This window comes from Thamnophis sirtalis, unplaced genomic scaffold, assembly GCF_051295495.1.
Source record: "Thamnophis sirtalis isolate CommonGarterSnake01/CBP01778 unplaced genomic scaffold, rThaSir2_p1.2 scaffold_7, whole genome shotgun sequence".
NCBI lineage: Eukaryota > Metazoa > Chordata > Lepidosauria > Squamata > Natricidae > Thamnophis > Thamnophis sirtalis.
In genome coordinates, this window is record NW_028261387.1 from 96,034,693 (window position 1) to 96,049,943 (window position 15,251).

Genomic DNA, 15,251 nt, shown 5'->3' on the forward strand with positions numbered 1-15,251 from the left:
TCGACCTCGAAAATCAAGTGGATTTCAACGACCGTGGAAACCAAGGATGGAAAAAATCTGGGGATGGATTGGAAGGGGGGACGCTGCAATTCGGAAATGCTCACTTGCACATCCGCCTGCACCAAAGAGGAGGGGGCTCTTCACTGCTGTGGGGGGGGGGTCTACAAAGGGGATCAGCTCCACTTGCTTCCAGATGCAAAAGACCCCTGGAAGTTGTGCTTCCTCCACAAGAGGTCCGGGGGGGGGGCACATCTGCCAAATTGGGCTGACGGAGGAGATGGGGGGACCCACGGCCCAAATCGGCCACCCTGAGAAAGGGATTTGGGGGGGGGGATAGAGTGGCTATGGGGACCCAGCAAAAAGCCCGACCCTTCCACGTACTGAGAGCCAAGGGATTGGGTCGAAAGCCTTCTAAAGCAGGGGTCTCCAGCCTGGGCCACTTTTAAAACGGGTGGGACTTCAACTGCCAGAATTCCCCAGCCAGCCGTTCCTTAGAGCGGAGAGATTGCAGAAGGAAGGAATGCAAAAGAGTAAGCGGGCCACGCATGAAAAGGAAGGCATTTGTGCCGGGGGGAATTCTGGGAGTTGAAGTCCACGAGTGTTCAAAGTTGCCACGGTTGGGAGACCCTCCCTCTGAAGAAGAGTGGAGAGGATGACTCCTAGGGGCCACCAAATATGCAGAGAGGAGCAGAAAAGACCCCCTGAATCTGACGGCAAAATGAATCCTTTCATTTCTACGTTGGCCGCGTTGCAAAATGGAAAGGGGCCGCATACAGAGGACAGCCCGACCTAGGGGGTAGATCCAGGGCCATGGGCTCTGTGCGTTGCAAGGGGGCAGCATTGACTATTCCTGTCCTTCCTGCAGACTGGCTGGGGGGGAGGGGGAACTGGGAAGGGAGCCGCCCTGAGTCCCCTCAGGGAAAAGGGCGGCATACAAATAAAGCAAATTCCAATTCCAATTCCAATTCACTGGCAAAGTCTCACAGCTTTGGAGATTCAGAGGAGGGGAGACACTTTACTGAAGCCCACCAATTCGAACCTTCCTGCGCTTACCCTGTGGAAGGAGAGACCTGGGAAAGTGGGGAGGGGGGACGGGAGGGGCTTTCGCTGACCCCAAGTCCCAGGGCTGAAAGCAGGGAAAGGGGGCCACCCAAGCTGATTCGGGGGGAGGGCGAGAAGGTGATCTGGGTGTCCCAGTGAAGACGGGCGGAAGTTCCCCTGGGCCGATCCGTCAAGCAGCTGCCTCTGCCGTTCCTGACTCACAGGTCGTGGTCCCCCTCCCCCACCCCAACATCGACCCTGACAAACCCCCCCCCCTCAAAACAATCCGGTTTTTGCTTGGTTTCTCTGTGTCAAATACAGGAGAAGAAAAATAAAACCAATACGGAACTCAAAAAAATTCTTCGAAGGCTCTGGGCACACATGATTTGTGACTGCCGGAAGTGCCCCTCCCCAAAAACAAGAGGCGGTATCCTTCGCTGCCCGCCTTTCTTCCCCCCCCCCCTTGTCACCCGATTATCGGGCACCAGCCCCGGTGGAGATGGGTGCAGGGCGGGGTCCTTCCGCCCGCCCCTTCCGAGCTCAGCTTCCCGCGAGGATCCATCCATCCGGACGAAAGGGGGGGGTCTGGTGCCGGGGCAGGTAAGGCAGAGCCTCCCCCCCGCCCTGTTTTGTGTCCTAGTCAGTAGAGAAAAGGTCCCCTGCGGAGGGGAGGGGCGCCAGCCCCCCTGTGACGTTGGGCAGAAGCGAGAGGTCCGGCAGGCTTTGGATGTGGGACTTCAGCTCTTTGCGCACCTGGGTCACTCGGGCGAGTTTCTGCTTGTATTCCTGCGAGGGAGAAAGAGGACATCCGTTCATTGACCCGTTCATTTCCTCACCTGTCTGGACCTTGGGGGAAGTTCCGAACTGGCCACCTCCCTCAAAAAAGAGACTCTTGTCAGGCCTGCAGCCATCTTTTCCTTTTGGGACTTTGGCCTGACACACTTTCTATTCTTCTGCTAGGCATTTTCTATGGTGGGAAAACGGGATTGTATGGAGTTAGATGCTATGTAGCCATAACAACATCCTTTCTAGAAAGCCAAGGTCATCCTTTGCCTCTGCACCTGACCGGAACTGGATGGGTGGAAGCTGCCAGTGTGGCAGTGGGAGATTGGACCATGGGATGGACTTGTGGGCGTGGGGGAAAGACCTTGAACTTTCAATTGGGGGTGGGGGAAACCAGGAAGCTTTCAGATTCGGGTTTCCCCAGATGTGCCAACATGGCTCTCTTCATCAATGGGAACTTTGAGGAATCCTTTGCCTCGGACTCTGATTTACTTTTGGGTGCTGTTTGGAAGACTGACAGGGGGTTTCTTCCCTGTGGAACTTCATCCCTGCTAAGATAAGGTCGGGCCCCACCTTCACTCTCTCTGGAAAGGCCCTGAGGATGGGATTCCGTCTGCGGGTCTGGAGACCCCAGGGAGATACGGAGCCCAACTGAGGGGCTGGGTTGATGGTGGTCACCAGGAGGGGGGGGGTCGTTGAGTTTTGTGCCGGGATTTTACTTCTCTGAGGCGCCTGGAGTTTCCACGAGAGAACTGAGCAGGCACCTGAAATGCCTTAATAAATAAATAAAGCTGTAAAATGGCCCCCAAGCACAACAGTATCAACCCACAGCACAGCACAGGTGTGGCCATCACATCAGGCCTGGGGCTGTTGACCTCACTGTTGAGGTCCAGCCCCGATTAGAATGAATGTATGAGGTGTTGCTGTTTTTAAACTGTTTCTTTCGTTATGTGTTTCGTTATGTGTTTTTTTTTTCTTATTTTTGTAAGCCGCTCGGAGTCCTTCGGGAGTGGGCGGCATATAAATGTGTCAAATAAATAAATAAATAAATAAATAAATAAATAAATAAATAAATAAATAAACCACGCACAAGAGTCGTGAGCCTGCCCAGCTGTCTGAAGGAAGGCCTGCGGCTCAGGGAAGCGCTGATCTGCCCTCTTAGCACAGCTATGGGGATGTTAAGGGAGGGATGGGGCAGCCACAAAAGACCTCTGCACAGGATAGGAGAAGGAAGGAAGGAAGGAAGGAAGGAAGGAAAGAAAAGAAGGAAAAGAAAGAGAAATAAGGTAGATGGAAAGAAGGAAAGAAAAGAAGGAAGAAAGGAAGGAAGGAAGGAAGGAAGGAAGGAAGATAGATAGATAGATAGATAGATAGATAGATAGATAGGTACATAGAGATAAATACGAGAGATAGAGAGGGGTAGATGGGTAGATAGATAGATAGATAGATAGATAGATAGATAGATAGATAGATAGATAGATAGATAGATAGATAGATATTATAGATGCATGGATGGATAGACAGACAGACAGACAGACAGATGATAGATAGATAGATAGATAGATAGATAGATAGATAGATAGATAGATAGATAGATAGATAGATAGATAGATAGATACGTAGATACGTAGATACGTAGATACATAGATAGAGATAAATAAGAGAGATAGAGAGGGGTAGATGGGTAGATAGATAGATAGATAGATAGATAGATAGATAGATAGATAGATAGATAGATAGATAGATAGATAGATAGATAGATATTATAGATGCATGGATGGATAGACAGACAGACAGACAGATAGATGATAGATAGATAGATAGATAGATAGATAGATAGATAGATAGATAGATAGATAGATAGATAGATACGTAGATACATAGATAGAGATAAATAAGAGAGATAGAGAGGGGTAGATGGATAGATAGATAGATAGATAGATAGATAGATAGATAGATAGATAGATAGATAGATAGATAGATAGATAGATAGATAGATAGATAGAGATTATAGATGCATGGATGGATAGACAGGCAGGCAGGCAGACAGACAGACAAACAGATAGGACCCTCTCTTTCTTCAAATTAGCAGCATAACATACCAATAAATCACTAATAAAATAGGGCCGTATAAAGTGGCTGCTTTGGGGAAATAATACTTTCCAAGAAGCACTTATCCTTCAGACACACACACACACACACAGAGGCTTCCTGTGGGCTAAAATACATCTATTAATGGCAGCTCTCAAACTATTTATAGCCCTTGCAGCCGAAAGAGTTCCCCAGTCATCTGCCCAGTTCTATTCTGGCTGCAGCCGGGAGCCCGGCCAGAGGGTGGCAAAGGCAAGACAGGAAATGCCAAGGGTTCCGAGTCAAGGGTTTCCAACACAGACAGACAGACACACACACGGAGCAGACAGAAGAGGAATGAGTTAAGCGTTGAATCTGGAGTTTTATTTGGGATAGGAGGAATCTCTTCAAACATCTCTGGAGATTCTCAATCCTCCAGGCCATGGTTGCCCCAAAGGTGCTTCCCCCCCACCCCACCACCTCCCACCCCAAAGGCAGCTGGACTTTTTGTTTTTTTCCCCCCTAGAAAACAAGAAGCTTCAGAACTGAAGAAGCTTCTTGGATGAGAAGCAAAACATCTTCAAAGAAAAATAAAGCCCAGTTGCCTTTTTTTGGGGGGGGGGGGAGGAAAATGCCCCTTTAAGACTCTCTGAAAAGTGGGGGGGGGAAGGAAGATACAGCAGAGATTACACATTATTCTCTCTCTGAAAGTGGCTTTCGAGACAGGAGCCCAGGCCCAAAGCCAAGATGGAAGCTGCACTGGGGCAGGGAGGGGAGGGGAGGCAGGCAGGAAGGAAAGGAGGCAGAGAGGAAAGGAGGGAGGGAGGAAGAGAAAGGGAGGGAGGAGAGGAATGAAGGAAGGACGAAGGAGAAAGGGAGGAAGAAAGAATGAAGAAAAAGGAAAAGAAGGAAAGGAGAGGGAGGGAGGGAGGGGGGGAGAGAAAGGGAGGGAGGAAAGGAATGAAGGAAGGAGGAGAAAGGGAGGAAGAAAGAATGAAGAAAAAGGAAGAGAAGGAAAGGAGAGGGAGGGAGGGAGGGAGGGAGGAAGAGAAAGGGAGGGAGGAAAGGAATGAAGGAAGGAGGAGAAAGGGAGGAAGAAAGAATGAAGAAAAAGGAAGGAAAGAAAGAGGCAGAGAAGAAGGAAGGAAGGAAAAAGAGAGGGAGGAGGGAAGGAAGGAAAAGGAGGGAGGGAGGAAGAGGAAGGGAAGGAGGGGGGAAAAGACAGAGGATAAAGGAGGGAGGCAGGGGGAATTGACTGCTTTTCCATGTCCCAAAGCCAAGAGGACGGAGGGGGAAATCAGGCAGGAGGAGGAGAGGAGCTTCTCAAATGCTAGCAAGTCTTTCATTGGGGGGGGGTCGGGTCTTGGCTCCATTGGAATCCTCTCTCTGTTGGAGGGCAGGCCCCCCCACCCCACCCCCTGGCTTCCCCTGTAAGGGCACGTCGGGGGCTTCCCCCTCATCTCATAAAGGCCTTTTTTTAACCTTGGCAACTTTAAGACAGGTGGAGTTCAACTCCAAGGATCCCCCAGCCAGCTCTCTTTCTCCATCTCCCTCCCTCCTTCCCCCTCTTCCTTCCTTCCTTCCTTCCCTTCCTTTCCCTTCCTCCGTTTCCTCCTTCCTTCCTGAAATGCCACAAAGGCTCTGCCCTCACGCTGGGAGGTGTGCTGGGAGCTTTCCTGCCATTCTTTAGCCACAAGTAGCCCTCGTGTTATGGCCAGGATTGAGCTCAGCATTTCGGTTGCTAAGGGAGGCCTGGGGTAAGTGGACTATGCCCTATTTCAGTGGTTCCCAAACTTGGCAACTTTAAGACTTGTGGACTTCAACTCCCAGGATTCTCCAGCCAGCTCTGCTTATTAAAGTACTTAATAATACAACATGAAAGGGGGGGGTACTACAACTAAAACCTTTAGAGGTATTAAAAGAGGAGAAGGTAGTTCAAACATGGTTCCAGTATGGGCAATTACAGGCCAGGTGGAAAATAGATAAAAAAATTGGTTTTGTCCAAGTTGAGGATAATTTGTTTAAACAAATAAGAGATCAAAGTTTAATGCATATAAAGAGGATATATAATGTATTAATACAGATAGATTCGGAAACAGAATTAGTTAAAGATTGCATGATAAAGTGGGCTCAAAATATTGAAGAACCAATAATTTGGGTAACAAATGTGAAATTTACGCAAGCTCAAAACCTGAGAGAAAATTTTCATAAGATGTTCTATAGATGGCATTTAGATCCTAAAAAGTTGGCTTCTATGTATCCGAACGTACAGCCTAAATGTTGGAGGTGTGGTTCTCTCGATGCTACGTATTTCCATATATGGTGGACCTGCCAAGGTGGCGCAGTGGTTAAATGCAGCACTGCAGGCTACTGCTAGATCAGCAGTTCAGCGGTTCAAATCTCACCGGCTCAGGGTTGACTCAGCCTTCCATCCTTCCGAGGTGGGTAAAATGAGGACCCAGATTGTTGTTGGGGGCGATATGCTGACTCTCTGTAAACCACTTAGAGAGGCCTGAAAGGCCTATGAAGCGGTATATAAGTCGAACTGCTATTGCTATTGCTATTGCCAAAAGGTTAAGGCATTTTGGATAAAAATTATGCAAAATATCTTTAAAAGAAGGATAAAGTTTACTCCTCAGTTATTTTTACTAGGTATATGTACTGACTTTACAGTGGTAGAGAGTAACTTGGTTCTGCACCTAATAATACAACATGATATTGACTATGTAATACTATACATGTGATTATATGCTATGAAAATGGAAAAATAAAAAATTTTCTATCGCGGAAAAAAAAAAAGGCGGACGGACGGACTTGTTAGCCCGAGAGAGAAACTCTTTGCCGGGGCTGCTGGCGCTCCTGATAAAAGAAACTCTTTGATTTAAGGGTTGGGGGTGTTGGGGGGGGGGTCAGGACAGCCCGGGGCTCACCTCTAGCTTCTTCTCCTTCTCCGTCAGCACGTCCTTCTGCGCCTGCGTGTATTCAATCAGCATGCGTGCCAGCTGGCGCCGGTCTTCCAGTTCTGCGGCTAGCCGCCCGTTGTACTCCGCCAGCAGCAAACACGCCTCGTCCACCGTCTTCGAGAGCCGCTCCGCCGCTTCTTTGTCTGCGCACGGGAGAGGTTAAGCGCCTTACAGTAAGGGGGCCACACCGCAGTGGCCGCCCTTCTCTACACACCAACAACCACACAGCACGGGTAGTCCTCAACTCATGAGAGCCCGAAAGGAGACCATTGGTTAAGTGAGTTTTGCCCAGTTTCCCTCGTGGGATTTTTCTTCTTCTGGAAATGGGCAAGGAAAGGTGCTAAATTGCAATTACAATATGACGCAACACCACAACCGGTTGTAAATGGGGGCCCAGTTGCCAGGTGTCCAAATTGCGATCGTGTGATCCTGGGGAGGGAGATTGCAGGCAAGGGACCTCTATTCTTCTACTATGCCTTTTTCTATTGTGGGAAAATGGGAAAATGGGATTGTACAGAGGTAGATGCTATGTAGCCATAACAACATTCTTTCTAGAAAACCAAGGTCATCCTTTGTCTTTGCATCTCTGCACCTGACCGGAACTGGATGGGTGGAAGCTGCCAGCATGGCAGTGGGAGATTGGACCGTGGGATGGACTTGTGGGTGTGGGGGCAAGATCTTGAATTTCCAACTGGGTGGGGGAAACCGGGAAGCTTTCAGATTTGGGTTCTCCCAGATGTGCCAACGTGGCTCTCTTCATAAATTGGAACTTTTGAGTAACACTTTTGCCTCGGACTCTGATTTAATTTTGGATGCTATTTGGAACCCTGACAGACAATTTTCAACCGTTATTATTAAAGATGAGTTGAGGCTGTGGCTTCTTCAAGGGCCATTGGAATTCCAAACTGTCGGTTAAGCTGAGGACTACTTAATACCCGGAGTGGGGATATTTTGGTCCTTTTATGACTTGTGGACTTCAACTCCCAGAATACCCGAGCCAGGAATTCTGGGAGTTGAAGTCCGTAAGTCTTAAAGGGGCCGTGGTTCTCCACCTCTGACTTATCCCATTCACCTTCCCACTGGAACTCTTAACACACCCAGAACCTTTCCACGTCTACTGAGGTTTCTCCCAGCCGGCCGTCTTTGGCCCTTCTGAGCAGAGGCTCACCTGTGATCTTCTCCAGCAGGGACACATCCTGAACCTCCTGGGGAAGAGAAGCGATCTTCTGCCGCACGGTGGCATCGCCCGAGGCGGCGTTCTCCAAGTCTTGAAGGGCTTTGATCAAGTCCTCCGCCTGCCCGGGGGAGACAGAACAAGAGGCCCACTGTGGCTTCCCCAGAGAGTCACCCCACCGCCTCCCCCAAAGCACCACCCACCCTGCGGGCACTGGCTGTCCGGAGGAACAAAGGTGGCCACAGAGGGTCAACTGTTTGGCTGGTATTGTCCGGAGCGCCCTAGGCTGCCCGCGCAGGTACTGGATTATCAGAGCAATAAAGATGGAAGGGACCTTGGAGGTCTTCTAGCCCAACACTTTGCTCAGGCAGGAGAGCCTAGAGCAGGGGGTCTCCAAAGTTTAAGACCTGTGGACGTTAATTGTCAGGATTCTGGGAGTCTTTCTTCCTTCCCTTCCATCTTTCTTTCTCTTTCTTTTCTTCCTTCCTTCCCTTCCTTTTTCTTTCCTTTTCTGTTTTCCTTCCTTCTTTCCTTCCTCTCTTCCTCTTCCTTTCTTTTGAATTCTGGGAGTCTTTCTTCCTTCCCTTCCATCTTTCTTTCTCTTTCTTTTCTTCCTTCCCTCCTTTCCTTTTTCTTTCCTTTTCAGTTTTCCTTCCTTCTTTCCTTCCTCTCTTCCTCTTCCTTTCTTTTGAATTCTGGGAGTTGAAGCCCACAAGTCTTAAAGCTGCCAAGTTTGGAGACCCCTGCCCTATGCCATTCCGGAGAAATGGCCCCCGTGATGGAGAACCCACAACCTCCGGAGGCAGGCTGTTCCACTGGTTCATTCTTCTCCCTGTCAGGAGGGGGACAGGCCTCTCTCCCCGCCTGCATGTTTACCTGCCCAGGTGACCCTCAGCCAAGCCCCGTGAAGCTTGGAAGGGGTGCCCAGGTCGACTCTCGCTAAAACCTTCCTCCCAGGGAGGAACCAGGGAGGTTTAAAAATGCCGCTTGGGGCTTCCTTAGTCGCTTCTTTGGGACTGACTCAGCTTACGACCAAAATCGGGCCCAGAATTACCACGGCTCAACAAGGCGGCTCTTAAGTGAGTCATGACAAGCTGGATGACTCTTTGCCCTAATTGTTATTCATTTATTTAGTATTATTTTTATAAATAACTCAAGGGGGCCAACGTAACTAATATTCTTCCTTCCTGCCCTCTATTCCCCACAACAACAACAACCCTGTGAGGTGGGCTGGGCTGAGAGAGTGGGGAGGAAAGTCGCCCAGCTGGCTTTCGAGGCTGAAGCAGGACTAGAATTTACGGCCTCCTGGCTTTCTTTTCCATTAAGTGAATCCTACGGTCATCAAGTGAGTCCAGCCGCCCCCACTGGTTTGCCTGTCGGATGCTGGCTGGGAAGGTCATAAGCGGGGACCATGGGACCCTGCCCCCATCCTAAGTACAAGCCGGTGGCCTGGATTTGGATCATGGGATTATGGGAGACCTGGCAATGGTTGTAAGTACGAGGACTGAGCGTTAAAGTCGCTTTTTTACAGCACCACTGCAGCTCGAAACGAGTGGTGCAGAGGTGGCCTAGAGGGGGACCTCTGGCCTCACCATCAGGAGGCTGTGGGTTCGATCCTAGGTAGAGGCGGATATTTCTCTCTCTCTGGGCCCAATGAGAGTATATCTGCTGAACTAAACTCCGCATTGGCGACAGGAAGGGCATCTGGCCATTAAAACCCTCTGCTAGCCATCCAGTTGCCCCAACTCTACCAGACGCAAGGGACTACGGGGGTCATTAAAAGAAGACTCTAAATGAATGGTTGTAAGTTGAGGCTACTTGTACACGTGAAAGGCAAGGGGGGAAAAACCCAGAATTGTCATATTTAAAGAAGGGTTGATCTCCTCAATTACTTTCTCAAAAGTTCTTAATATTCCACCCACTTGGCAAGCGATGAGGGAGCCTTCGCCGGCCTGCCTGTTCGGGAGCGTTGGCTTCCTCCCCAAGAGCCCAGAGGCCCCGTGGCCACAGGGGGAACATTTTCCGGGGTGTCTGCCAGATGCCTGCCTGGGAAGTTCAAAGGAAGGCCGGTGCTTTCCAGAGATCTCCTCCTGCGGACAGATCCATCACTCGCACGGCATCCCTTTGAAGCCCCACATCTGCGGAGTCTCCTCCTTGGTGGAATCAATGGAATTTAAGGCCGAGGCGCCATCCCAGGAAGCCCAAGAGGCCCCCTCCAAGAGGGAGCAGGGGGATGAAGCCTCTCTCCTCATTAACGAAAGGGCCTTTTAGGGTCTTTTAAGGGGAGACGGGCCACGAGACCCCCAGGGGCGGGGGAGAAAGGCTCTGCAAAGTGCCACATATTTTCCAGGGAAGGCAGGCAAGCAGGCAAGGAACCAGGAGATCACTGGGCTTCTCTGCCCAGGTCTTGCAATTCCCGCCTCTGTGATTTCGGAGAGATTCCAGAGATGAGGTTCCACTGCCCTCCCCGCTCACCCAGGTGGCAGCTGCCCACCATTCGAACACATCTGGCTCTTGCAGAGCAGCCCCTCCGAAGGCCTGGAGGACCTCACAGCAGGTGGCCCAGGTGCCCAGCAGAAGGAAAAGGGGAACCTGCCCCCCAGAATCCCCATCACACCCTGCTGGTGGCAGGTTCCCCTTTTCCTTCTGCTGGGCACCTGGGCCACCTGCTGTGAGGTCCTCCAGGCCTTCGGAAGGGCTGCTCTGCAAGGGCCGGATATTGGAGACACACATTGATCTGTTTCTAATCACCTACCTTATCTATTTCCATCTCCCTATCAAGTCTCTCTCTCTCTCTCTCTCTGTCTCATCTACCAATGTATCTATATATCTATTTCTATCTATCATCTTATGTAATCACATAGGAAAGATGGCATAAAAATTTAATCAAAAAATAAAACTTACCTACCTTTCTACCTACCTATTTCTATAACTGTATCTATCACTATTTCTCTCTCTCTCATCTATCCATCCATTTATATCATCTATCTATCTATCTATCTATCTATCTATCTATCTATCTATCTATCTATCTATCTATCTATCTATCATCTACCATCCATCTATTCTGTCTGTCTGTCTCTTTATATAATATCTCTATCTAATCTCTATCTAGTCTCTATCTCTTTGTCTAATCGGTATCCAATATCTCTCTCTCTCTCTCTCTCTCTCTCTCTATCTATCTATCTATCTATCATCTATCTATCTATCTATCTATCTATCTATCATCTACCATCCATCTATTCTGTCTGTCTGTCTCTTTATATAATATCTCTATCTAATCTCTATCTAGTCTCTATCTCTTTGTCTAATCGGTATCCAATCTCTATCTATCTATCTATCTATCATCTATCTATCTATCTATCTATCTATCTATCTATCTATCTATCTATCTATCTATCTATCTATCTATCATCTACCATCCATCTATTCTGTCTGTCTGTCTCTTTATATATCTCTCTATCTAATCTCTATCTCTCTTTATTTAATCTGTATCCAATCTCTATCTATCTATCTATCTATCTATCTATCTATCTATCTATCTATCTATCTATCTATCTATCTATCTATCTCTATCATCTACCATCCATCTATTCTGTCTGTCTCTTTATATAATATCTCTCTCTATCTAATCTCTATCTCTATTTATCTAATCTGTATCCAATATCTATCTATCTATCTATCTATCTATCTATCTATCTATCTATCTATCTATCAATCATCTATCTATCTATCTATCTATCCATCCATCCATCCATCCATCCATCCATCCATCCATCACCTATCAATCATCTATCTTATCATCTATGTCTGACCTCTGTTTTATCTCTATAATCTCTACCGTTAATTTCCTACCTCTGCTGAGTGAGTGACTATCTATTCTATTTATCTCCATCTCCATTTAGCTTTGATTTACCACCTCTCTCTCTAAACCCCTACCTTCTCTGTCTGTCTATCTGGAGTGTGGAGAGACGTCATGCAATAACTCTTCAATGAAGGGCCAGGGGGCTTTGAGCAAATAAAACACTTTCTCCTCAGCCCCCGGGGGGGCCTTCCAGGGGTCTCCAGACAACTCCCCTTGCTCCCCATCAGCTGCAATCCTGGCTGAGAATGATGGGCATGGGAGTGCAGGAGAGAGAGACAGGGGGAGGAGGAGGAAGGAAAGGAAGGAGATCCGCTCCTCTGCCCTGCCGCGCATGTGAAGGGCTCCCCCTGGTGGCTGCCTGTGGCTCTGTCTCCTGCCCGCGTACCAGAAGGGGCCCAGCGTTGGCGTCCTGTGGAGAGTAGCTGCCAGGGTAGTCGTCGTCCTCCTCCTCCTGCATCTGCTGAAACGTCCTCTTCAGGGACTTCTTCTCCTCTGTAACTGAGAAGGGAAAAGGGGCGTTTCGCCTTTGCAACTTGAAGATGGGCAGAGCTGAGAAAGAAGCCACCGGCACACAAAAATGGAAGGCCGACCTCAAACAGCTCCTTGGCCACGGGGCTGGGAGACCTGCAAGGTAACCGATTGCCCAGGACACGCCATGTGCCCCACCCCAGAACAATTCTGCTCCTCTGGGCCCCCTTCAACACTGCATTGCACACACACAGACACACACACCCCCCAACCTACAAGCTGAAAAGGGCCCAGGGTCCCCTTATACCAGTGTTTCTCAACCTTGGCCACTTGAAGATGTCTGGACTTCAACTCCCAGAATTCCCCAGCCAGCCATTTTGGCCTCCCCAGGTTTCAGGAGGGCGGGGGGTCGTGCATGCATGCATGGGGGAGGGCAACAAGGAGGGTCATGTGTGCATGCACGGGAAACGCACAATGGGGGATTGAATTATGGGTATCGGCGAACGCTTTCAGAACCCGAGCCAAAAAAGGTTACCCATCACTGTTCTATTCTATTCTTTCTATCCTCTCCCCTCCCCTCCTATTCCATTCCATATTCTCTATTCCATTCCATCCCATTCTCATCCCATTATTCTATTCTCCTTCATTCTATTCTATTCTATCCCATCCCATATTCTCTATTCCATCCCATTATTCTAGTCTCCTTCATTCTATTCTATTCTATTCTTTCTATTCCATTCCATATTCTCTATTCCATCCCATCCCATTCTCATCCCATTATTCTATTCTCCTTCATTCTATTCTATTCTATTCTTTCTATCCCATTCCATTCCATCCCATTCTCATCCCATTATTCTATTCTCCTTCTATTCTATTCTATTCTTTCTATTCCATTCCATATTCTCTATTCCATTCCATCCCATTCTCATCCCGTTATTCTATTCTCCTTCATTCTATTCTATTCTATCCTATCCCATCCCATTCCATTCCATCCCATTCTCATCCCATTATTCTATTCTCCTACATTCTATTCTATTCTATCCTATCCCATCCCATTCCATTCCATCCCATTCTCATCCCATTATTCTATTCTCCTTCTATTCTATTCTATTCTTTCTATTCCATTCCATATTCTCTATTCCATTCCATCCCATTCTCATCCCGTTATTCTATTCTCCTTCATTCTATTCTATTCTATCCTATCCCATCCCATTCCATTCCATCCCATTCTCATCCCATTATTCTATTCTCCTACATTCTATTCTATTCTATCCTATCCCATCCCATTCCATTCCATCCCATTCTCATCCCATTATTCTATTCTCCTTCTATTCTATTCTATTCTTTCTATTCCATTCCATATTCTCTATTCCATTCCATCCCATTCTCATCCCGTTATTCTATTCTCCTTCATTCTATTCTATTCTATTCTATCCCATCCCATCCCATTTTATTCCATCCCATCCCATTCTAATTGTGACCGCAGCTACCTGGGATTTTCCCCACAAGACACGCAGCAGGCGCTGGCCATTCCAGGGAGCCCTCCGGTCATTATTCAAAGCCTCAGATCAGCCAGGATGCAACCCCCATCCGTCCTCCCTCCCCTCCCCCAAATAAACCACACGACCTGCATGAGAATCTGGAGGCTTTTTGGCAGGTGTCAAGCTGGAGGCAGATGGCTGGCAGCTGTAGGAGAAGGGATGCCAGGAACCAGGCCTGGCAGAGAAGCCGCCGCAGCAGCAGCAGCAGCTGGCAGCACCAAGGGAAGGCGAAGCACGAGCTGGCCCAGGGGGCATCGGCTGCCACCTCCTACAAAAAGATTCGGTGTTCCTGGCTGCCTTCTACAGCTTCCTCTTTCACCCAGCAAGCAGGGAAGGCCAGGTGTTCTAAGGCCAGGCTCTCTCTCGAGCACTGGTAGAGGAAGAGGAGGAGGAGGAGGAGGAGGAGGAGGAGGAGACGTCTGCTAAGGGTTCTTTCGCATCTCAGGTGTCCTTCTGGACCAACCTGGTGTCCTCCTCCCCCCACCCCCACCCCCAGGTCCGTGCTGGATTGCAAAGGGAATTCTAATCCACGCAGCCAGATGTGAGATGTGCTGCTTCAGGATGGAGAATCACTGAAGGTCAAAGGAGAGCCGAGAAGTGATCCACCCCCCCGTCAAGGGCCCATCACTAGTCTAGTCACATCCCCAAAACCACTGTTGGAGCCAAGGTGGCGCAGTGGTTAGGGTGCAGTACTGCAGCCACTTCAGCTGACTGTTATCTGCAGTTCAGTGGTTCAAATCTCACCGGCTCAAGGTTGACTCAGCCTTCCATCCTTCCCAAGTGGGTGAAATGAGGACCCGGATTGTTGTTGGGGGCGATAGGCTGACTCTGTAAACCGCTTAGAGAGGGCTGAAAGCCCTATGAAGCGGTATATAAGTCTAACTGCTATTGCTATCTATCTATCTATCCATCCATCCATCCATCCATCCATCCATCCATCCATCCATCCATCCATCCATCCATCTATCTGCAATATTGCAGGTTAACTCTGCTCACTGCCAGGAGTTCGTTCCTGGTTGACTCAGCCTTCCATCCTTCCGAGGTGGGTAAAATGAGGACCCGGATTGTTGTTGGGGGCAATAGGCTGACTCTGTAAACCGCTTAGAGAGGGCTGAAAGCCCTATGAAGCAGTATATAAGTCTAACTGCTATTGCTAACTGCTATTGCTATTTGTTACCCGCACAGGCTTCCTTGCCTGATATCGATGTTGAGATGCAGGGAAATTGTAGAATCCCAGGGCTGGAAGGGACCCTGGAGGCTCTCTAGTCCAACCCTGGCCCAAAGCAGGAAACCTTATGCCCGTGATAGCAAACCATGGCACGCGTGCCCCAAGTGGCGCATGGAGC

General features: G+C 48.8%; 1 protein-coding gene across 1 annotated transcript in view; it reads right to left on the reverse strand.

Annotated features, from left to right (window-relative positions):
* Positions 1–969: 969 nt before the first annotated feature.
* RPRD1B (regulation of nuclear pre-mRNA domain containing 1B) overlaps positions 970–15,251 on the reverse strand; it is a 34,810-nt gene continuing 20,528 nt past the window's right edge. Inside the window, exons 4-7 of the mRNA XM_087720675.1 lie at positions 12,282–12,394; positions 8,026–8,152; positions 6,825–7,000; positions 970–1,827 (exon numbers count right to left, since the gene is read on the reverse strand). Of these exons, the coding sequence (XP_087576801.1) occupies positions 1,678–1,827; positions 6,825–7,000; positions 8,026–8,152; positions 12,282–12,394 (566 nt within the window). The 3' untranslated portion in view covers positions 970–1,677. The remainder of the gene's footprint in view (positions 1,828–6,824; positions 7,001–8,025; positions 8,153–12,281; positions 12,395–15,251) is intronic.